The sequence below is a fragment of the Leptonychotes weddellii genome, chromosome 2, assembly GCF_054177405.1.
Source record: "Leptonychotes weddellii isolate Sample4059 chromosome 2, ASM5417740v2, whole genome shotgun sequence".
NCBI classification, from domain to species: domain Eukaryota; kingdom Metazoa; phylum Chordata; class Mammalia; order Carnivora; family Phocidae; genus Leptonychotes; species Leptonychotes weddellii.
The window spans coordinates 67,031,778-67,055,438 of record NC_138370.1 but is presented as its reverse complement, the minus strand read 5'-3'; the positions used below and the strand labels follow the sequence as shown (position 1 = coordinate 67,055,438).

Here is a 23,661-nt window from a genome sequence, read left to right as displayed (position 1 = left end):
AGAAGAAGAAGGTAGCGGGAGGGGAGGAATGAAGCGGGGGAAATCGGAGGGGTGGACGAACCATGAGAGACGATGGACTCTGAAAAACAAACTGAGGGTTCTAGAGGGGAGGGGGGTGGGAGGATAGGTTGGCCTGGTGGTGGGTATTGAGGAGGGCACGTTCTGCATGGAGCACTGGGTGTTGTGCACGAACAATGAATCATGGAACACTTCATCTAGAACTAATGATGTAATGTATGGGGATTAACATAAGAATAAAAAAAAATGATTTTCAGTCTTCCTACACAGTTACAGCTACACTATTATACCAATCTTTAGAGTGGAGTGCTCTAGGGCATAAAGCCTTAAACCGGTAAACTCAGAGCACAGACTGCTACATTTTTCCTTCTGTCTCCACTCTAGTGGTCACTTCCAGTTCTGTCTTTGGTGTGGTTAGCTCTTTTTTTTTTTTTTTGAAGATTTTATTTATTTATTTGACAGATAGATACATAGCGAGAGAGGAAACACAAGCAGAGGGAGTGGGAGAGGGAGAAGCAGGCTTCCCGCTGAGCAGGGAGCCCGATGAGGGCCTCGATCCCAGGACCCTGGGATCATGACCTGAGCCAAAGGCAGATGCTTAACGACTGAGCCACCAAGGCGCCCTGGTGTGGTTAGTTCTTTTCAGCTTAACTGACTGCTCTTATCCCAGCTCCCTCTCTATCCACTGCTGCTTGGAATTCTGTGCTTTTGTAATCTAAAGAGGAGCTTAAGGTTAGCAGGGAAAGCCAGAAAACAAACTTAGTAAATATTCAAATTTAAAAACACATACATATTTGCATATGTGTATGAATATTCATCCACAGTCACCCATACATATGCATCATATAAGGGGGCCAAATTATGTCTTCTCAAGGCTTACATCACTCCCTTCGTTATCACCAGGTAGCATGCCTGGTGAACAAACGACATATAGGGTAGAATTTCCGTGAACTTGAGAATTACAGAAAATGAAAGAAATAGATTTTGAGATTTAGAGTTGTAAGATGTTAGGTTGGGTCTAGTGTGGAGTCCTAACACTTTAATACGGGTCTGAGTTTTTGGCCTTATGATTTTGATTAGTAGACTGGGTCTGATCCCAACCGTCTTCATCTGTAAAAGGGGAATAAAAAAGAAATCTATATACCATAAATTTATAACTAGTGCCTCAAACTATATATGGTATTATAAAAATAATTAAATCAAAAAGTTCTGATACAAAGATAATCTAATTTCTCATATATTCTCTCTCTTACATACAATAAGACAGTAAAGAAACACAAATACAAAATAAAAACAAGTCCTCAGTCTCATGAAGTTTATATTCAAAATTTATAGCCTTGTTTCATGCAGGTGAGCTCTAAAATTGTAATTCCCCCCCAAAATAGGGACTAAGCTATATTAATAGAAGTCTTAAAAAGTGCTCATCAAGTTTCATTATCCATTATTGATTAGCTTTCCAATGAAAGAAAAAGATATATAGATATCAAGGCTTTTCCTTATCTATTTATACCTTAGTTACAAAAACACTTCTTTCCTCAGTTACTTCCACAGAAACTATTTAAAACAAAAACTAAGCAAAAACTTTGGGAAAACCTTTTGCTTCAGAAGTAGAGAAGTGCAGGTTCTGTAAACAGCCGAAACCTGGGTCCTGATATGAAAGCTGACCCAGATGCAGGGCAACACAGAGGGTCCCCCTCCAAACACCCTTCTCCACACTGCTTTAGTTTTACATATTGCCTTACTTTGTTCACTAATTAGTGAGTCAGGGGTGGGGGGGGGGGGTATGGTGTCCTTATATTGGAAGGTACAAAGTGGCATTAGGAAAGTACCAGAGGCAATTTTACTTATTTATCTTCTACTGAGCCAATCACAGAGTTAAGGAAAGAGAAAAGGGGGTGTCAGGGGAGGAAAGTCTGAAAAAAATAAATTGATTTCAGTATCGTACAAATTTATTTTCCAGGAATCAGTCTCCTGCTAACAGGATCCATTTTTTCCTATGGGAAATACTCTTCCCCACTGTTGGTCTAGGTAGCTTAGGTTGGCCGACTCCAGCCAGAAGGAGCCTGTCAGATCACTGCATTCCCAGGTCACTGTGTTTGGTTCAGAGAAGAATGTGGGAGCCAAGTACAGTCTTAGGAGATTGAACTGGGGCCTTCTATAAGAACAGCTGGGAACAGAGAACCTTTTTTTCATGAGGTCCTGGTGGCTGTCTCATCACCAGGAGAGAACCTGGATGAGCATAGAGCCAGAGCAAAGTGAAGGGGGAGCGGGAATGGGATTGAGTTCTAACCACCTGGCTTAAGACCTCGGCTTGTCTGAAGCCAAGCCTACACTAGGGCTTTAGAGTTATGTGAGCCAATGAATTTCCACTGGTGTGTATGTCAGTTTGTATTCAATTTTCTGTCACCTGTAACCAAGAGCCCATATTCTGCGAAAGAAATACAGAACTCCCATTACCAATTCAATGCTGGGTTTGGGGACTATTAAATAATTAATAGTGTAAATAATGTAAAATCATGTAATATTAATTAAATAACGCAAAATCAATCCCAGAAGCACAGAAATAACTACTTGGTCAGCTTCTGCATCTGAAACTGAAGACATATCCTCATGGTCACCAGCAAAACAAAGATGAAACATTCAAGTCCTTTCCCCTTAGGTCTCTGAAGCACTGATTCGTCCCCCCGAAAACTGTCCTGAGAAATAAATCTACAGGAGTCTTAATGTGGAACTCCTTGGTGAAATCAGTGTCAATTATGCCAGTAAACGCTGCTCCTAATAGCAAAAATTCTACACTTTACCCAGTCATGTAGTCAGCATTAATAAAACCATCTGGACTAAGTCTGATGTTAATTAACTGCTTGTAAGTGAGGATGGAGGGAGGCAAAAACAAACTAAAAGACTACTTCTCCTGAGGAAGTACAATTACTTGGACAGAAGCAAAAGCTAGCCAAAATACACCTACAGAATTGTAGTCAGAGGTTTCATTTAACTTCCTGGTTTGGAAAACCTTCAGTTAGAACAAAGATAGGACTTTAGCAGGGACCTGGAATCTGGAGCAGCTGCTAAATGAAATTATTCTGTATGGAATACAACTTAAATTACAGACAGGATTCTGATATTAATGTTTTAATTTGCCACAAAGACATATATTTGATACAGAAACACAGAGAAGACATGATGCATTCTATGTATGCCTAGTAAAAATGCTCTTGCACATCATGCAAATTAAATTTATGGAGAATTATTTTTCTAAGGCTCACTGAAAAACAAAGACAAACAAGCAAAAACAAAAACTTCTTTTTGATTGATCGCAGTTCCCCATGTCAAATTCTGCCCATTAAATACTGCTCAGTGGAAAATCTCCAGGTGGTTTTTAGGTAAGACATTACTACTATTTATCACGGACAGACTGCCTCAAAAATGTTTTTGAATTATTTCCCAATAATGATTTAGAGTTAACTATGCAAGCAAGCTACACACTAGGAAAGGAAATGTGTAAAAGGAACACCCACATGAACATTTACCTTCCACTGCTCTTTTGAAGAACACTTTGCAGCTGCCACAGGTTACTACCCCATAATGACATCCTGAAGCCTCATCCCCACACACCAAACATATTTTGGAAGGTCTTGAAGATCCAGTAGAAACACTTCGTAAAGAAGAGCTGAGGAGAGAAATAAAGATTTAAATAAATACATTGCAGGAGCACATGTGATATGCTGTATAGCTTAGCTCAAAATTTGTCAATATTCATGGTTCCATAAATGAATTCAGTATCTACTGGTCACACAAGCGACTTAGAAAATGAAGGTAAAACCCTATCAGTGGAGGAATGTTATCCAGAATTCTGTATAGCAAAGCAAAGCCTTTTCTCGGTACCAAGAAATAATAATCACATATATACTTTTCCTCCCTACTTTTTTTTTTTTTTAAAGATTTTATTTATTTATTTGAGAGAGAGAGAATGAAAGACAGAGAGCATGAGAGGGAGGAGGGTCAGAGGGAGAAGCAGACTCCCCGCTGAGCAGGGAGCCGGATGCGGGACTCGATCCCGGGACTCCAGGATCATGACCTGAGCCGAAGGCAGTCACTTAACCAACTGAGCCACCCAGGCGCCCCCCTACTTGTTTTTTTTAAGGTTTGGGAGAACTGACAATTATTATTATAATTTTTTAAAGATTTTATTTATTTGACAGACACAGAGAGAAAGAGAGAGAGAGAGAGCACAAGCAGGGGGAGGGGCAGAGGCAGAAGCAGGCTCCCTGCTGAGCAGGGAGCCCAATGTGGGGCTCAATCCCAGGACCCTGGGATCATGACTGGAACTGAAGGCAGACACCTAACGGACTAAGCCACCAAGTGCCCAGGGGCCCCTCCCCCTATTTTTGAGAAAGTTGACCAGAAAATATTATTTGCATTCTAGGTGGCAGGGAAGAGAAGAATCCTGAGCCGAGTCATCAGGGAAGTATTTTTGGTATCAAAGAACTATTACCGTACTTTACTCTCTTCACCCAGACTCAGATTATGCATCTCAGTTATGCCAGATAAAAAAATTCTCCCATTTCCAAAACAATCCACTAACTAAAATTTAAAAATTCTTGCCTCTACTGCCAGCAATTTTATCCCTTCAAGCTTCTGCATTTTTTCATGTTACCCTATTTAGGTATATTCAAATCACTACATTTTGCTTACTAATTTGAAGGGACACAGTCAATACTTAAAAAAAAAAAAGCCACATATAGTAAATATCTCAGGTATCTTTCTGCTAAGAAACTGAAGGGTTCTGGGCATCAGTTTTTAGGGACAAATGTAACCCTTTAAGCAAAAAATCTATATGAATACTTTCAAAGGGGGATCTTCTCATATATATTGTGATATATATTACACTGCTAGTTAATGGCACAGTTTAAACAAAACTGTTTTAAGGAATCCCAGTTCAGCGACAGATGTGTTCTGAGCAGGCAAAGAAGGCGATGTTACTCATTCCTAGTCCTCATGCATTTACTGAATACCTACCTGCAGGTCCTGTGCAAGGTCCTGAGGAAATAAATACCCCAACCCAGTCTCTGTCCTTCAGTTAGTGGGGACATGAACTATTATGGGAGTGCTATGGTGCAGGGTAGTATGGTGGCACAGACTGGGAGGGTGGGGAAATGCCTTGGGAAACCCTTCCCAAAAGGTGACCACTGAACTGAATTTGGAAGCACAATTGCATGAGAGCCAGACCAAGAAAAGGGACGGGGGAAGCAGAAAGGGCAATGGCTAGGAGAAATGCCAGCTGGACATGTTCAGAAAACTGAAGAGACTTCTTGTATGTCACCACCCTCACCTTGCTGCCACGAGATCTGTCTCCATGCACAGCAGGCATGTGGGGGGAAAGACTCAAACATACTAAAAGGCTAGAATGGTTACATTACAGTGATGCTTTTTCTGTTCTCCCAATTAGCTAAAACGTAATAATAATTCTGACCTGGGAATTAAAAAAAAAAGGTCTGAACTATTTTACCTATGCTCTCACCAAAAGCAGGAGAAGGAAGAAAATATTCAGCTGCTGCAACACTGCAGCATGACTGACTTTCTAGAAGATAACTTCTTAAATCAAGGACTGAAACAATATTCTCCAAAGCTGTTCCTCCTTCTGAGAAAAGCGCTCTTTGTTATTTTTATTAGTGTCCTTTGACTTCTTTATGGCATTCAAAACATTCCATTTCAGCACCAGTAACTTCTTCAGCATATTAGCCAGTGAAACTCAATCCACGCTCTGTCCGACTCTCTTATACTTTATAGGGAAATCCCTCGACCTCGTGAACAATTAGAATGTAACTTAAAATTGTCATTAACATGGAACTGCTTTTTCACAACTACTAGCATCCTTGGGGCTTGTATTTCACATTTTTGAGAGCCTTGGTCTTGGTCCTCAAACTTAATAATCTCTTGACTTCAGTTTTTGTAACTCTCTTCTATCCAAATTCACTTTCTCTGTGATCTCTATGCCCAGGACTTCCAAATGTTTATCTCCAGGCCAGACATCTCCCTGGAATTTCTGACCCATTTATCTGACTGCCTGATGAGTCCATCTGAGTGTCTGAGGTGCACCTCAAACTTAACACGTCTGTAAGTTTGCTGATCTTCTCCCTGCTCCTCCTACAGACAGTCATTTCAGTTAATGGCAACTGTTTGGGCTGAACTGTGTCCTATCCAAAATTCCTGTGTTGAAGTCCTGGCCCCTAGAACCTCAGAGTGTGACCTTTTCTTGGGAATAGGGTCATAGCTGATACAATTAGTTAACATGAGAGCATTCTGGAGTAGGGTGGGACCCTTATCCAATATGACTGGTGTTCTTATTAAAAAGCGGAAATTAGGACACAGACACAGACAAACACACACACACACACACACACACAGAGGCAGAATGCCACATGAAAATAAAGGCAGTGATGCTTTTACAAGCCAAATAACACCAAAGATTGCCAGAAAACTACCAGAAGCTAGGAGACAGGTATGGAACAGATTCTCGCTCACAGCCTTCAGAATGGAGCAGCCCTGCCAACATGTTAATCTCGGACTTTGGGCCCTCAGACCCCTGAGACAATACATTTCTGCTGTTTAAGCCACCCAGTCTGTGGTCCTCTGTTGCTGCAGCCCTGGCAAACTAATACAGCAACTTGGACTCATCTCTGACTCTACTTTTTCTCCAACCTGTTAAATTCTATTCACTTTGCCTTCAGAATACATCCAGGTTCTGCTCACTTCCCACGCCTCTTCTGGAACCAGTAGTCCAAGCCATCAACACCTCTTCCCTGGGATTTGCAGAAGCCTTCTAGCTGATCTTCCTGTTTCTCCTTGCCCCCCCTTCCTTCCCCTGTATCCAGAATGATCCTTATTCACTCCTTTACTCAAAACCATCCAGGGGCTTTCCCTCTCACTCAAAGGAAAAGTCACAGTTACCCATGTGACCACAGAGCCAGAATCTGCCCTCCCAGACTTCCCTAACCTCTTCTGCTTGCCTACACCACTTCAGCAACACTGGCCTCCTCACTAGCCCCCAAGCCCACCGTGTGTGCTCCCACCTCAGGGCTTTTGCGCTTGCTGTCCCCTCTTCACCTAGATACCTATAGAGTTCCCTCCTGTACCTCCTTCAGGGCTTCATCCAAATGTCACCTTCTCAGTCAGGCCTACTCTGACCATGCTACTGAAAATGCCCCCTTCCTCAGGACCCTCTATCCCCTTTCTGCTTTATTTTTCTTCCTAGAACATATCACCATCTAATATACTGATTACTTTACTTCTGTACTGTTTATTGTTTTCCACATCCACACAAGAAAGTAAACTCAGTAAGAGCTGGGATTTTCTTCTGCTATTTATCATTGTGTCCCCAGTGTCTGGAATAGTAGCTGGTGCAGAGCAGGTCCCCAGTCAGCACTTGAATAAATGAGTGATTTCAAATAACGGGCACTGTCACAACAGGTATCATAAAACCCACCACATCACCAATTCTGAAGTCCTACTACACTCCTTATATAAAGGAATGAGATCTGTTTTTAACTGTCTTGAGAGTGAAAAGTATGCAGTGGAAACAAATTCAGAGAAGTTGAAAGGGAAATGAAGGGGGGGAATCGGAGGGAGAGACGAACCATGAGAAACTATGGACTCTGAGAAACAAACTGAGGGTTCTAGAGGGGAGGGGGGTGGGGGGATGGGTTAGCCTGGTGATGGGTATTAAAGAGGGCACGTACTGCATGGAGCACTGGGTGTTATACGCAAATAATGAATCATGGAACACTACATCAAAAACTAATGATGTAATGTATGGTGATTAACATAATAAAATTAAATTAAATTAAAAAAAAGAGTCTAGCATTAAAAGGACAGATTGTGAAATCCAAATTAAAACAATTTTCTTTAATTATAAAACTAAAGCAAACATGAATTATTTTTCCCTCGTGCTATCAATGACACAAGAGCAAATTTGCCTCTGCACACCTCTCACAGCCCTCGGCCTCCTAGGTTTCTGTCACACTGTAGTGAGCCCCTTCTCCTTAACACGCCTCCTCTGTTTTTCAGAGTCCTCATTTTCTAGATCATCAGTGTAGCTTTTCTTCGGAGCTCGACCCTTGGCCATCCTTTTTTTCTTATTTCTATACTTTATCCTTTATTGATCTCATTCACTCTCCCAGCTCCCACAGCTCTCTTGGTGAATGACTTCCCAAATCTTCATATCTGTCTCCCATCGCGCTCCCCCATGTCCAACTGCCTGTTTTCACTTCCTTACATAACATCTCTACTTCTGTATTCTCTGAGCTTCTGGAAGGGTCCTGCCATCGGCGAGCCTCCCAGGATGAAACCTCCCTAACTGTCAAATCTAACAGTTACCGGGTCTGCTCTCTGGCCTCAGCCTCAACGCCTGCTGTGAACACGGTACCAGCCCCTGTCACGCACTTTTGAAGGGTTCCTCCCTGACACCAGCCTCTCCTCCCTTCAACTCCTCCTCCAGTAGCAGAGAAATGAATTTTCCTGTTTAAGAGTTCTGACTGTAGGACTTCCATCGCCCCCCTCCCCCACCACGAATGACGACGCTGGTAGGACAGCTAAGTCCTCTTTCCCCTCCCAACCTCCCCAGTAGGCCCCCTCATGTGCCCAGCCTCGTGCCGGCCACACGTGGGCACCCCTGCTGGTGTGCACACCCCGCTTCCTCTCCCCTGCTACCACTCCTGGCAATGCATCCATCCTTCCAGGGCCTCGGTGTTCTTCCAGCCGCAAGCACCCCTCGCCTTCCTCCTGAGTCACTGCAGCACTTGGCTACCCCCGCCTTTCAGCAGTCCTCACTTCCGGCCTTACATTAGTGACCTGCGTACTGATCCTAACCCTTGAGGGCGAAAACCTTGCCCTGTGCCTCTGGGCTCTCTGCTTCCATTAGTGCAGGGGTGCTACTATTTATTGAATGAATGGAATTGCACTCCTAATCTCATTACAGTAGAACATAAATTTCCAAGAGGTGACCGTACAGAAGGTAAATTAATGAGGCCAAGGTTACAGGTTCAATTCCCATGCGGTTCATTTAGCTTTGCAGAGAGGAAAAGGGGAGGAGGGGGAACATCCAGGGACACAGGCTACTCTCCAAAGCTCAGTCAGCTGTCTCACAAACATATGCATTATTAACATAGAAGACCGGCCACAAAGAGTAGGTGGGTCAGGAAAATGCTGGTCTCTACGGACACTCTATCAGGCCATTATCTGTGAACGTGAAATGTGGCACATGTTGGGAAGTATTAGATGTAGTTTGAAGCAATACATCGGTACATTTTAGAAGGGGGTGGACAGAGAAGGAAAAGGAGAAAAAAGAAAGCAGGAAGGGAAGGACAGAGGGGCAGACCTTGAACTCACTTCTTAGACACCGAGTGTTATCAAAATACAAAGCTTTTTAAGTTGATTCTGTATGTCAGAATTCAACTTTATAGTATAGTCTATTTACTAGGCAGCTGCATAGGCTGTGAGGTCCAGACTGCAGGGCCAAATATGCAGGGGCAAAGGCAGGAACAGAGGCTCACGCTCCAGTCCTGGCTCAGCCATTTCCTGGTCAAACCTTAGCAAGACCATAATTTGCATCATAACAAGGTTACATAGGAAATCTCTAAGATTCTTTTCAAGATATTCTTTTAAGACAAAGGTGGATACAAAAGATAAATGGGACAGCCTGTCCTGATCAAGTTTTACACAAATCAAATTTCAAGCTCAAATTAAAGACAATGTATTATACACTACAAATAATCATCATTTGATCTAGATCAAGCATAAAAGCAACTCCATGTAAAAACGTATTCTTTCTAGAACAGCTAATCACATGGCACTTAAAATTTTACATCTACATGATTGCATCTCTGCTGATTTTGGTTAAAATTCCTCTATAAATGTATGCATTAAAATGGTACTCTACCCCCTAAAAACCATTTTAATATTGACAGGTTGGGAAAAACTACCCAAACTGATGATTTTTGGTCTTGGCAATCAAAGAAACATTGTTCACAAAAAGAAGTTTATAATTAACAGACAAAGGGAGTTAGTTGTTCATAAGATTTCATACAAATGTTAAAATACTATAAAGAAGAACACATGAACATTATCAGTGTCTCTTTTAGGGAAATACAAGTAAAATGCAGCTATTTTTAGTACCAAAAATAATAATTCTAATGACCCAGTGAAGAAGTTGAAGACAATAATCAAAGGTTCAAGATGCATGCTGATTTTGGTGACATTTGGAAGGGGATACACTAGCCAATCATCAAAAACAGTCCCTGAAATGCGGGATGTTTAGGAAGAAGCAGTAAGAAGCTATGTGAGAAAAAATGGATTTTTAGTGATCAAAACATGACTGAAAAACAAAACAAAACAAAACACAACATGACCAGAGAAACCAGCTCACTGAGAAACTGTAAAGTACCATGTTGTTCCAGGAATTACCATATGTAAAACTATCTTTCTCCATCTTTATAACAATTACAGAACAACACAGTAGTGATTAACCCACTATTCAGTGAACTGAAATTTCTTCATATGAAAATACTGTCTCGTTTCTTAAACTCAGTGTGAATTAAACAAACCTATCTTTTTTGTTAACTTATCTTTTGTACTGTCACTTCATCACATATATGCTTCCAGCATCACCACCAGTTGCTAAAAAGAACTTTTCCATGTGTAATCAACTCTAGTATTCAGCCAGCTATCTAGAGCGGGGTGAGAATTTTGAGGAACATACAAACAATACTTCAATAAGCATCCTTGTATCTGAACATGCTGGTGTGTTTAAATCACTCAGTAATTAAGCAATGCACTGAAGGCCTCCCATAGGCACCACTGTGACGAATAAGAGAGAAGGTTCTGTTGCTGTGGAGTTTCTATTGTAATAGAGAGACAATACAGAAGTAAGTGAACAATTGCAAAGAATGGTAAGCGCTAGAAAGAAAATGATAGACTGAGACTGGATGGGGTGGTGGAGCATAGGATTCTTTAGAAAGGTAGCCTGAGAAGACATCTTTGAGGACACTGAATGACAAAGTAGCCAGCTATGGGAAGACAGACTGACTGTGACATGTTCCAGAGACATGGAGGGCACCGTGGCCGAAGTGCAGGCAACAAGGAGGGAGGGGAGACGGGAGATGGGATGTAAGGCCCCAAAGGAGGACAGAGAAGGACCGCATGGGCCTTGAAGGCTACGGTAAAGAGTCGGAACACTGTTCTGAGCCATCAGCAGTGAGGTGAATACTGACGTGTTTCAAGCAAGCAGGGAACATGATCTGACTGACACTTAAACACCTCACTGTGGCTGCTGTGTGGAGAATGGACCGGAGGAGTGGCTGGTTTGGGAATCAGGGAGGACAGCAAAGGAGACCCAGTAACGCCCCAGCCAGGGCAGGATAATGGCTTCTACACGTTAAGTAGGAAAGATGTTGAGAAAGGACCCTTTTTTCTTTAACGTAGATAGTACTGACAGATTTGCAGAATAACTGGATGGCAGTGCTGTTAATATATAAGATAGGGATAGAGGGTAGGTGGGCGGGGTAGGGAGAGTTTGTTTTGGATCTGACAGTGGTAGGACAGTATTGGTACCTTATATTCTATTTTCGTAAATAATGTAATAACAATTAATTAAATGATAGTTTACTCACAGGAAAAACGGGGAGTGCCTTATTTTACTCAATATATGTAAGACCTCTAAGAACAGTGACATATCTTCAGTGTTATTTAAATTCTGGTGATAATCAATCAGTGGTACTGTAGGATCTACAATCCTTAACAGTGACTGCCATAGTAGTCAAACTACAGATAATTCCACTTTTCTCTATTATATTTTTCTGTACTACTTTTAATTTATATAAGCAGGTAGAACACTGGTAAGCAGCAAAAGAAAAGGTTTTTAAAAATATACTATAAAATAGTGGTACTACAATAGCCATATTGTATATTTACTGCACGCACTGTTTTGTGTGCATGTGGATTTAAGTATTTCTTGTAAGCATTCTAGTTCCTTTCATGTCTGTGATAAGCAAGTCGGACACAGCCACATTAGATCATTAGAATAAACAATCAGAGATTCAAATATATTTTTATATAAAAAACACTGAATCTAAGAAACATAAGTTTCTGGAGAACACTCAAAAAAAAACCTTTCAAGAACATAAATCAACCTTTAACAACTGGTTTACTAAAATGCTAAATTTACCCACACATAAAATATGCCAAAAAAACCCCAACACAAAACCTTTTTTGCTATTTCTTCTTGCTTTGATAAACATATATTTTGAATCATGATATTTAACCTGAGGTATCTCATTCTAGTTTCCTCATTATCTAGGGGGAATATTTGGGAGTGATTCTCATGGTATATTTTCCTTTATGGTGTTATCTTTGATGATAAATGAATCATTAATGTTTGGGGGGGTAATTCATCTCTAAATAGGGTTCATCCTCCTAAGTCACAATTCATGATGCACCACAGATAGGAATTTAAAAAATTGGTGTATCTTATAATCTCAGTTGTGTGAAGGTTACAAAGTTACCCAACACAAAAATTCAAGGATATAATTAGCTTGGAAAATGAAAATTTAAAGCGCAGCTATGGCTGTTCAGTCTTTTCCAATTTACTTTTTTGTTTGTTTTCATGATAATTTATACCATTAATAATATTAGAGTGGCTCCGTTTAATGTGATATGTATTTTCTACACTCTAAATTTCATTTAAATGAAGGAAATTTGCCCATAAAAGACTTAAAATCATAGTCAAGAAAGCGTAGCTTCAGCATAGCAGAAAAATATCTTGATATAGATTTAAAAGAAAAAAAAAGGTAGAATTATTTTGGATCACAGCAAACTGAAGCCCACACTACTATGCGTAGAATTTCATTTTATAAATAAGGATCTATGTTAGAAGGGCATTTGAGTAACTTTTTCTCCTTAAACTATAGCTAGACAAATAAGCATTTGATCAAAATATGCAAAACCTATTTTTGGAAAATAGGCAAAAATATTTAAATCTAGATTAAAATGTATTTTCTAACAAAACAAACAGTCAAATGTAATTATAGACCACTGTATTATTAATGAATCATTTTAATCAAATGATTTTTACTAAATACAAGCTATGTGAAAGGCCTTCTGAGAATACAAAAATAACAAATGGCTTCTACTCTCAATAAGTTTAAAATTGAGTAGGGTAGATAAGACCTGGAGATTGGTAAATATTGAAGTACATGATAAGAGTCATCCATGGCTTAAAAATAAATCCAAATTGAAAAATGAGCTGCACCAAGAAAAAAGTCCAGACAATGGCAAAATGCACTGGGATCCAAAGTCAAGGAACACATTCTAGAGATAAGCGTGAAAAATGGCCCAAATCATGGAGGGTCTCTAACACTAGATTAAGTAGTTAGAGATGACTGTAGGACACTGAGTTGAAATATCTGGTAGACAACTGAAAACATGGCATGGAAAATGGAGGTGGGTACAAAAATCTACCATGTTAAAGGTCATAATAAAAGTGACCTGATTATGATTTTTAATGTGTACAACACAGACACTGAAAGCAAAAAGATCTGATGAACTGGAAGAAAAGTAAGAACCACTAGATAGTATAAGCACAAAAACCACATTCAACAAAAGCGAGGGTGGAACATAACTTGAAAGATAGGTTATTTTTTAAAAATATTTTATTTATTTGACAGAAAGAGAGAGCAAGCGAGCACAAGCAGGGGGACAGCAGAGGGAGCCCATCGAGCAAGGAGCCCAACGTGAGGCTTGATTCCAGGACCCTGAGATCATGACCTGAGCTGAAGGCAGATGCTTAACCAACTGACCTACCCAGTCACCCCAAGATAGGTTGTTCTTAGAGAGCAAGGACTCTAGATTTTAGTCACAGAACAATGAATGAATTCACCCAAGGAGAAGTTGAAATGAGGAGAAAAGGTCACAAATGGAAATTACAGAAAATGAACATTTCTGGTCAGGCAGGAAAAGACAAATTCAACAAACAAACCGGGGGCGGGGGGGGAACAGAAAGAGGAGGGAAGCATAAAGGCAAGATAACGCAGACGTAGCATCAAAGGGAGGAGCACTTCAATGGAAGGTCAACAGTGTCAAATGCCACCAAGAGAACAAGACTTAAGGTTGACCACTGGGATGTTGTCATGGTTGACACCATTGCCTTTAGTGATAGTCATTTTTATGCATATATAAAACACATATATAAGCCATACTGAAGCGAAAAGCAGTCCACATCTTTCTATTAAGGAGTTTCCAAATTCAGGGACGTTGCCCTTCTCACAAAACCATACCTGGTAGTACAATACACTTGAGTGTATGCGGAGTCTCTAAAAAGACCTAACATCAAATCATCTTCAGAAACATTTATTGAGCATGTATATGTCAATCACTGGTTGCCAAGACAATGACCAAATATATGTGCTAAAAAAGATGCCTCCACATTTTATTTTGCCTCTGTGATCACTGGCATATGTGAGTGTATTATACATCATAAGTTAGTTATCTAGAATCCTCTGGAAGGAAAAAATAAACTTATCACATCATCTGTGGGTCAGTACTTTATAAAGTATGTTTTAAGGAGATTACCTCTAAATGCTTGCTTGAGCGTATAAAGCGTGTTTTAAGGAGATTACTACAAAACGCTTGCTTGAGTGTTTTTAATTACAGTAACTTTGCTTTTGAAACATACTATATGTAGTACACACGATTTAACTTTTTCCCCTGAATGTTAACTACCATTATGTTAAGATGCAGACTTAGATGCAGACACAGATGGAACGAGAGACTGAGCACTAATGGGTACTGAACCTAGCTATGGACCTTGAACCTGAGTTATGTAGAAATGACTGATCAAAGTGTGTTCTGTTTACCACAGTTTCAAAAAGTTGATGTAAAACATGCTTCATCATGGCCTTTCTGTGCAGTAGAACATGGCTTCTCTCTATAAATTTAATTAAGGAGTCAAAGCTCCAAACTGCTTTTTCCCTGAGGGGTTTTTCTTACATTCTAGAAATAATCATTTTCCTTGCCGCTGGTATTACCCTCTGATTCACCAAGTCAATTCCACTATCACTGCTATGTAAGACTCGGACATGAGATTACAGGGGCTTTTGTAAGAACTCACAACCTCCTATTCTATCTGCCTTATCCTAAGTTTTTTGACATAGGATAAAGGGATATCCTTCATTATTTCATGAATGTACATGTGATAGGTTTACAGAAGCTCACTCAAAAATCTATAAATTAATGACAGCGTGACAGTACTTTTGCTGACATGACATCTTGCCATATTTACTTCAAATCTACTCAATATCTGACTTTCAGCAGAGTTGGCACCCCTCAAAATATTAAAATTAGCACCTTAATATGATATCAAAGCCCTAAAGAATGGTTATAATTAATGGGATTAAATAAATTCATTCTTTAACATTTCAGTTGTTAGATAATCAATGAGGAATCATTTGAGAGAAAAAATTGGAAAAAAGTTCCCAAGTAATAAACTTACTTTCTTAGGGTTCATTCTATAATTTTGAAATAACATTATTGCTTTCAGGTCAGCTTAATACTCTGAGATACTCTTTCAGTAAAAGTATAAGGACTCTATCAGGAAAAAAAAAAAATCTTTCTTATTCCCACATTAGCTTATAACATGTAAAAAAATATGTCCCTTTCCAAAACACTAATGAGCTTTTCTAGTCATCAGGGGTTTTCTTTATGGAAGCCTACAGTATAACCACACACAAAAAGCAACCTTGTCCTTATTGTGCTGAAAGGCAGCATGACTTGTACCTGGATCCTGTCAGCAGGCATCAAAAGGAATGATTTGGTCAGCACTGCAAAATGCTACTCAGGGGATAGACCAGCCTCACTGGTAAGCTCTGAAAATAAGGTGCGCGCGCACACACACACACAGACAGACACACACACACACACACACACACACTGAAGAGGAGACACATACACACACATATATGCAAAAATCTTCTACAGTGTCACCATGTGCTGCCCTTCACGTATTTTTCATTAAGAATTTTTTGAGAAGAAAATAGCAGAGGCGGGGCACCTAGGTGGCTCAGTCAGTTAAGCATCTGCCTTTGGCTCAAGTCATGATCCCGGGATCCTGGATTCTGGGACTGTGGGATGGAACCCCATGTCAGGCTCCGTGCTCAGCGGGGAGTCTGCTTCTCTCTCTCCCTCTGCACCCCCCCCACTTGTGCTCTCTCTCTCTTTCACACTTCCTCTCTCAAATAAGTAAATAAAATCTTTAAAAAAAAGAAAATAGAGGCTTTAGGTGGGAACAACCATAGGGCACTGGTCAGAAGGTTTAGATGACTGAGTCTGCACAGAAATTCAGAGACACCTTTTCTACCTCATCCCCATGCCCTTCAGGAATGATGAATCAATGCTGTTCTATTCCAACAGTTGCCCATGTTCCTCATAGAATTAACTCCCTTTTAAAATTCTCCCGCTCAAGCACAATTTGTAGGATTCAGCCATATGAAATAGCTGTTTTTCAACTGCTTTTGACCTGAAAAATCTGGAATTTGTTATGGTTCCATATAATGCATTTCTGGCCTCTGGCTTTAATGATGAAACCATAGGATGGCAGTTCAAACTCAATAAAATGATCATTTACTATTATGTGGGTAACAGCACTCTGCTAATAAGTATGGCGACCCTAGGCCTTCAAGGTAACATTGAAGTACTGGGGTGAAGTTAAATATTGGTTATCCCCATCCCCAGACTGCTAAGTTCCCTTCCGTTACCACGTTCTCCACTCCACCAATTTGGGCTAAGATTTAAAAATCTGTTGTTATGTACTTTTCTTAATTTTTTCTGATCAATTTTATTACTTTTACTTTTAAGTGAAAATGCTAGTTGTTTTTTTTTTTAAAGAACTTTAATAAACCAAACTGTATGCTCATTTCCTGACTTGGCATGAACAGAACAATGACAGAATCCTGAGTACTTTCTTTGGGTCTTTGTTTTTCTTAGGGTTTGAAGTTTGGAGCTGTTTCTTTGATTTCCACCCTCTAAAAATATTTGAAGCCTAAGGTTGCAGGAAGGCTGTTCTTTGGTTAACTAAGACTGTTTGCACACATATGTGCTAACACACAGCCACTGAATTACTGCATTCTATATGTAGCCAACACGAGGGTACATAAAAACACTGTATTTATTTCATTAGCTACCATCTTTCCCAGATATCTTGCACCCTACCCTATACTTAAGGAAAAATCAAGGAAAAAAAATCTCCCAAATACTCTGCCTCTTCCTCCTTTTCTCTACCTCTTTCTCTTCCCATCTCTGTCCCACTTCCTCTTGCCCCAACTCCTTTGGCTTTGAGAAATAAAGCTACCACTAAAATCAGAGGTGCAGGTATATTTGGTCCCAATTAGAGCAGACATTAAAATTGTTTTAATATTTAATTTAAATTAAAAGGGCCAGTAGTTGGGAGTGGAAGAAGGAAGAACTAGCCCACTGTTAGGCTCACTTACACCTCCTTCCTTACCCTATCTCTGGTGCTACTCTGGTACTAAGGAATAGGGATAGTTACCTCCAAGTATCTCTCCAAGCCTATGGTTGTGTGCTATGAACGACTGTTTTGCCCCTCTTTTCATTTATTCAACTCCATTACTGAGTACCTAGCATATGCCAGACACTGTTCTGCCTTTGACACGTATCAGCTAACAAAATACACTAAAATCCCTGACATCTGGAGGTCATTTTCTAGTGCCAGAATGGAGATGGAAGGCCCAGCGGTACAGACAAATCTCTACTGGAAAATAAAGAGATGTTAATATATGTATTAATTTCTGAAATATTTTCATATTATTCTCTCTTAAAAAATATAGCAAGTCTGCTTAAAATAGCCCTTTCTCAAGGCAAGAAAAACTAAATGACAGTTCTAGATTCAGTCAACTCAACATGACTTCTATTTCTTACAAATGAGATGGGAATCACAGAGATTCAAAAAAGTATTCCCAAGAGTACTGAATCATAAACAGGATTTAGATACATACTTCTATTGCTAAGTCCTGGGTGTGTGTGTGTAAATACCCATGGCATTACTGAAGTAAACATGCCAGTCTTTCCTTGCTTTCAGTGAGATGTGGTAGTCCTTCAAATGAAAAGGTACTCATATTTACTACTGGCTTTAATGCCCAATGTAATCACCTTCCAAGGGTGCAAAAATCTGTACTTATTAAAGACAACTGTTAACATCAAAATTTCCCTGACGTTCTTAAAAGCAATGACAGAAGCTTTTCTTAAAAGCAATGACAGAAGCTTTTCTTAAAAGCTTTTTATAAGTTAGGCTTTTCCTTTTGGAAAAGATCTGAGAAGAGATGAAAAAGGTTTTTAAAACAAGGCAAATGGCATAGATATCAAAGCAAATAGGACATTGTTTAGTGGTCAGAAGTAGTTCCAGTGGGGTTTGTGGGGGAAAAAGGATTTGTGTACCTATGAATAGTGATGAAAGATGGTGAAGAGGTTGAGGAAGGAAGGGCATTCCTTCAGTTGTAACTGACAAGGCAAGAAGTGGTATAGAAGTCACTTAGATCTACCTTGCTTCAAAAATGTCTTCCTGCCTTATACTGCTGCCAGATGAGAAACAGGACAGTCAACTGATACCAACCTGATAACCTACAACCAAAGATATGAGACTGCCCTTTCTCTATTTTATTATATGGAAATACATAAAATACAATGTACTAAATTTCCTATGTTTAATTTCAGTGTCTCAGAACTAGGACTGCTAGATGTCCTGACTTGATTTCAAGGACATTGCATATGTCCTCTATTAAAACCGTATGATCAACAACTTGCTTGCAATATAAATTTTTTTATAAAGATTTTATTTGAGAGAGAGAGCAAGAGAGCACAAGTGGTGGGGAGGGGCAGAAGAAGAGGGAGAAGCAGAATGCCCCCTGAACAGGGGGCTCAATCCCAGGACCCTGAGATCATGACCTGAGCTGAAGGTAGACGCTTCACTGAATGCGCCACCCAGGTGCCCCTGCAATATAAATTTTGAAATCTACACCAATATTCTCTTTCTAGTGTTTGAAACACTACATATACTATATGCACTCTCCAGCAGAGAGAAATATAAAATATTTCCACACACAGGGAACATAATGCAAATGTGTGAACGTACATGTATTTCTATCTAGACAAATTTCACCATGCTTTAAAGGATATGGTCAGCAGTATAATTTTTTTAATATAGTAAAATAATGTTCAGGAATCAGATAGCATCTTGACCTTTCCCCTCACCCCTTAATTTAGTAAAACTTATCCAAACTGATAGTTTTTGAAGACCCAGAAATGAAAAGGAGTAGGCCTCAGAGGTGCTGTGATCCCAACACACTGAGAAAGAGGAAAAGGAGGCAACTTATAAGAGCCAACATGGACACCTGAGAAGGGGCTGAGACAGGAAGGTGGTCAGGAAGCCAAGAGAAGAATGAGAGGCAGAGAAGGCACACTGGGAAAACGCTGGGCAACCTGCTAGGGCCAGGAAGCGCAGAGATGCCCAAAGTTATAAAGGAAAGGTTCCAAGTCAACAAGGCCCTTGGAAACAAGGTAACAGAATCAGGGCCATCTAGGCAGAGGCAGAGGGCCGAGCTACAGAGCAAGAGACAGGTAGCTGGCCTCGGCCGGGTTACTGAGGGGTAGACATAGATAACAGTGTTGGGGGTAGATAAACCTGGAAGCTCTTCTCACCCAAGGAGTCCCCCTGGCTTGTCCAGGACACTGAAACCCTACCCTAGGCTTTGGGTGTTGCCCAGCCCAGACCCCATCACGTGCAGAGAAAAACCGGCCAGCATGTTCAATACAGATAATAGAAAGCCAGTTCATGGGAAAAAAGTAAAGTTAATGCAGGTGAGAAAGGAAAGGGAGAAAAATAAACCTTTCAAAAAAACTAGGTAGCTGGAAGCAGCATAAACTTTCCGAATATGGTAAGTGTTTTAAAGGAACTGCTGTTGAGAACAGATGGTGTTCAAGGAGACAAACGGCAATTTATTGGAGTCCTAGAAAGGTGGATATATACAAGCTTAGCCAGAAAAGTTGCCTAAAAATGGCAGGCATTTCCAAGAAAGAAATGGGAAAATAATGGTAGAAATAAATTTATGACGGAGGGAATATGGTTCTGAAGTATGCATTTAAGTTCACGGTTTATCTTCTGAGCAGAGAAGATTATTCATTAGTTGAAATAACTGCAGCCATGCTAACCGGAAAGATCATTAGAAAAATGATAAGTGTGAGAAATTAAAGGTAGGGAAAGGATTTGTTAGGACAGGAGAAGGAGTTTTCTACCATACACTTGCAGGGTTGGAAAATAATTTGTTCAGGTCTAAAATTAAGCTAGAAAGTTTTGCTTACTTTTATTTTCAAAATTTAAATAAAAAAGAGTTGACAAGGAATTCTATTTTTTAATAAAGTATAAAGCTAATCTTTTTATAAACCATTTAAAAATATGAGATATAATGATAATAATTGATATTGTCATGTGCCATTCGCACAACTAATAGGAAGAAAATCTGGAGTTTCCAAGAGTCAACAGATACCAAACAACTCTGAACAAATTTCTAATTCAATTTGTAATTCCTGAAGTAGGGAAAAATATTCCATCATAGGCTTATTTAAATAAACATAGTAACTATGATTAATATAAAATGTGATTGTCATAAAAATGGGATAATTTGTTCTATGAAATTTTGTGATACTACTTGAATATTACTTATAAATTTCCTTTTTTCCCCTTAAAACTGGTATTAAAATCATTCTAAAATATACAGAATATAGTGAATCTAATGGAAGATTTTTCACCTCAGAGCCTTAGGATCCTCACTGTGAACATTTTAAGGCAGGCTTAATATGTTTGACCTAAGAATATTTCTTAGAATGGGAGGCGGGGAGCGGGGGGCATGCACCAGGCAGGGGCACCACAGGAGTGAGGTGCTATTTTGCTGACGATTCCCTATTAACTACTTGAATTTTGCATACAAATTAGTAAGTGCAGGTTCTGATTAATTTAGATATATTTAACTGTGGGTTTTGGAGTGTTTTTAAATACGAGTCTGATGTAGTTGGTCTTGTGTGCATTTTACAGATCTTGAAGTAGACCCAGAACATAGTAACAAAAGACCACTGACAGAAGAGTTTACTCTTATTACTCAGTTGCACAAAGTTAAGACCTTGTGTAAGAGTTAAAGGAATAATGGCAGTATTTACTCTTATTACTCAGTTGCACAAAGTTAAAAGACCTTGTGCAAGAGTTAAAGGAATAATGGCAGTATTCCTGGGACAGGGATTTCTTCTTCCTAATAATAGGCAGAGTCCCAGCAAGCCATACCCAAAACTAGATAAAGGACTAGAGTCTGGTGGTAACAACAGTTCCATTAAGGTGTGTATTTATCAAGTGGAGCTGGATGAAAATAGATGAGTATGGGACCCTCCCTTTCCCCACAATCAGTAATAGTAATCGGCTGTTCCTGAGAAACACATTTCAATCATTCTTAAAAGTGTACCACAACTTCCTACTGTTTGTTCAAGAGAAACTTGGGGTAACACCTCACAGAGGTATAAGGGAAGGCAACAGTTTCACTTTTTTTCTTTTACACGACTGAAACAATTTATAACAGTAATACCATAACCTAGTGATAAATTTCTCTTTTATATAAATAGTTTCAAGAGTTTTGACAGCTGTCTTTTACTCTAGTTAAAATAATTGATTACATTTGTTTGCATACTATTTCAAGGCATGGTTGAGTCTCAACCTATTGTGTGTTCAGTGACTTGATAATACCATTTAGTAGTATTTGTCTCACTTGACCTTTAGAAGCAAAGTTTCAATTTATAAAAGGAATCAAAATATCATAAATATCTCCTGTAGTATACACTAAAAGTTAAACCTTTTAGGGGAACCAAATCTATGGTAGCAACTTGAAGATCAGCATCATCTCATTTTTTTTTTGATAAATATTAGCATAAAATCCTACAAAACGGGATATTCTAATAAAAGCTTAAATTTCAGCTCCAAAAAAAATTCAAGTCTGTTACTTTGTGATATTAAGCAAGATAATGAGTACCCAAAGAGGACATTTAAAGACTATTAAAACGATATGAATCATCACTGTATAGAAAATAATATGCCTTGGAATCCTCATGGCTATGGGTCATCCTCACAGGCACATGAAGTACTACATGATTTTAAATATTATAACACAGTGTCCAAATCTCTAACAAATTAATCTACATCAAAATTATATGTGTTCTTTTATTTGTGCTGTGAAGTTCAAGTGAATAACAGGAAATAAAAGTTTTACAAATGGTGCCTGATTTTAAAATAATCCACACCTCCGGAAGGCTGCTCCCATTACCTCCACCCCACGCAGCACTCATGCCAGAAATCTGCTAGCTTTGTGGCAGCAGCCACACTAGTCATCGGGACCCAAGGCCAACAGCCAAGGCCAAGACTTGGGAAGGCAGGAGACAGACAGCTCGACATCTATAGCACCTCATGAAAGGAAAACCCATACTTCTGGTCTCCGTATGAATTACCTTGCTCGGAGCCAAAGTGTGTTTTCTAAAAGGAAAGGAAAACAGATCCCTAGCATCCAGAGATGGAACCCTGCTATGAATAACATTATTTAGTTAAGAAACGATCTTTCAGGAAATGTTTCAAAGGAGTTACAGAATTAAGTTTTGAAATACAACTTGTTTTTTAAGTTGAAGACAGCTTGCATTCAGATTTGCTAAATGATGTGTAAGATTTTCAGAGGACCCTACTCTGATTACAAATAACTTAGGAAGACTAAATATGAACTGATAACCATAAATATAAAAACATATTTTTAAAAGTTTTGTATAATGCCTGGATCTCCCTTACCTAAACCCCAAACCTTTCATCTCTCAAAAAAGCCCACTTTTTCTTACAAATTTGTCAGGGAAATAACTCCTTAAGAAACTTTATCTGGTAAGAAATGCACTGAATTTTTAAACTTAAAATACATGTATACACACGTACATAACATACGTAGACTACTATATCTCACCCCACATTGCTACTTAAAAAGTGTGTATTCTTTAATAATAAGAACTACTCATTTTTTTTTCAACATTCTAGTTTAAGAAACCAATCTTGAATTTTGAGGCCAAGAACTGCCAAAGGGAAAACAAAATTCAAATAGCTAAATCTCACCCTAACATATTGAAGAAAATTTTCAGAAATTGTTATTCTAAAGCAAAATAATAAGTGATTAAATTAGACAAATTTGGTGGAGAGAATATTAAATGAGCATAATCTTTAATTCCTTTTCTTCCTGTTATTGGAAGTGCTGTAACTATCAAAAATATGCATTTTATGCAAGGTTTATGTAAAGAGAAAATACACTCTAAAAATTCATGACTAACAATTCAAAAATAAAATATGAGCAAAGCTAAGCCCTAAGTCTTCAGCTCTATTAACCAGAAGGGTTCAGAGTCTTTTCAGAAAAGCAATGCATATGTTGACAAATTTGTATATAATATGCACCTATTATCCTTGATGTAGGACGAACTAAGAATTTAACTTGATTTAAATCAAGCATTGCATTCATTCTTTACCAC

At 39.1% G+C, this 23,661-nt stretch overlaps 1 protein-coding gene across 5 annotated transcripts in view; it reads right to left on the bottom strand.

Moving 5' to 3' along the window:
• NR3C2 (nuclear receptor subfamily 3 group C member 2) overlaps nucleotides 1–23,661 on the bottom strand; it is a 322,324-nt gene that overhangs the window by 159,284 nt on the left and 139,379 nt on the right. For 4 of the 5 annotated variants that reach the window (XM_081811789.1, XM_081811786.1, XM_081811790.1 and 1 more), the window contains exon 3: nucleotides 3,534–3,685. In XM_081811789.1, the coding sequence (XP_081667915.1) occupies nucleotides 3,534–3,685 (152 nt within the window). The remainder of the gene's footprint in view (nucleotides 1–3,533; nucleotides 3,686–23,661) is intronic. The other variant, XM_081811787.1, reaches the window with a different exon arrangement.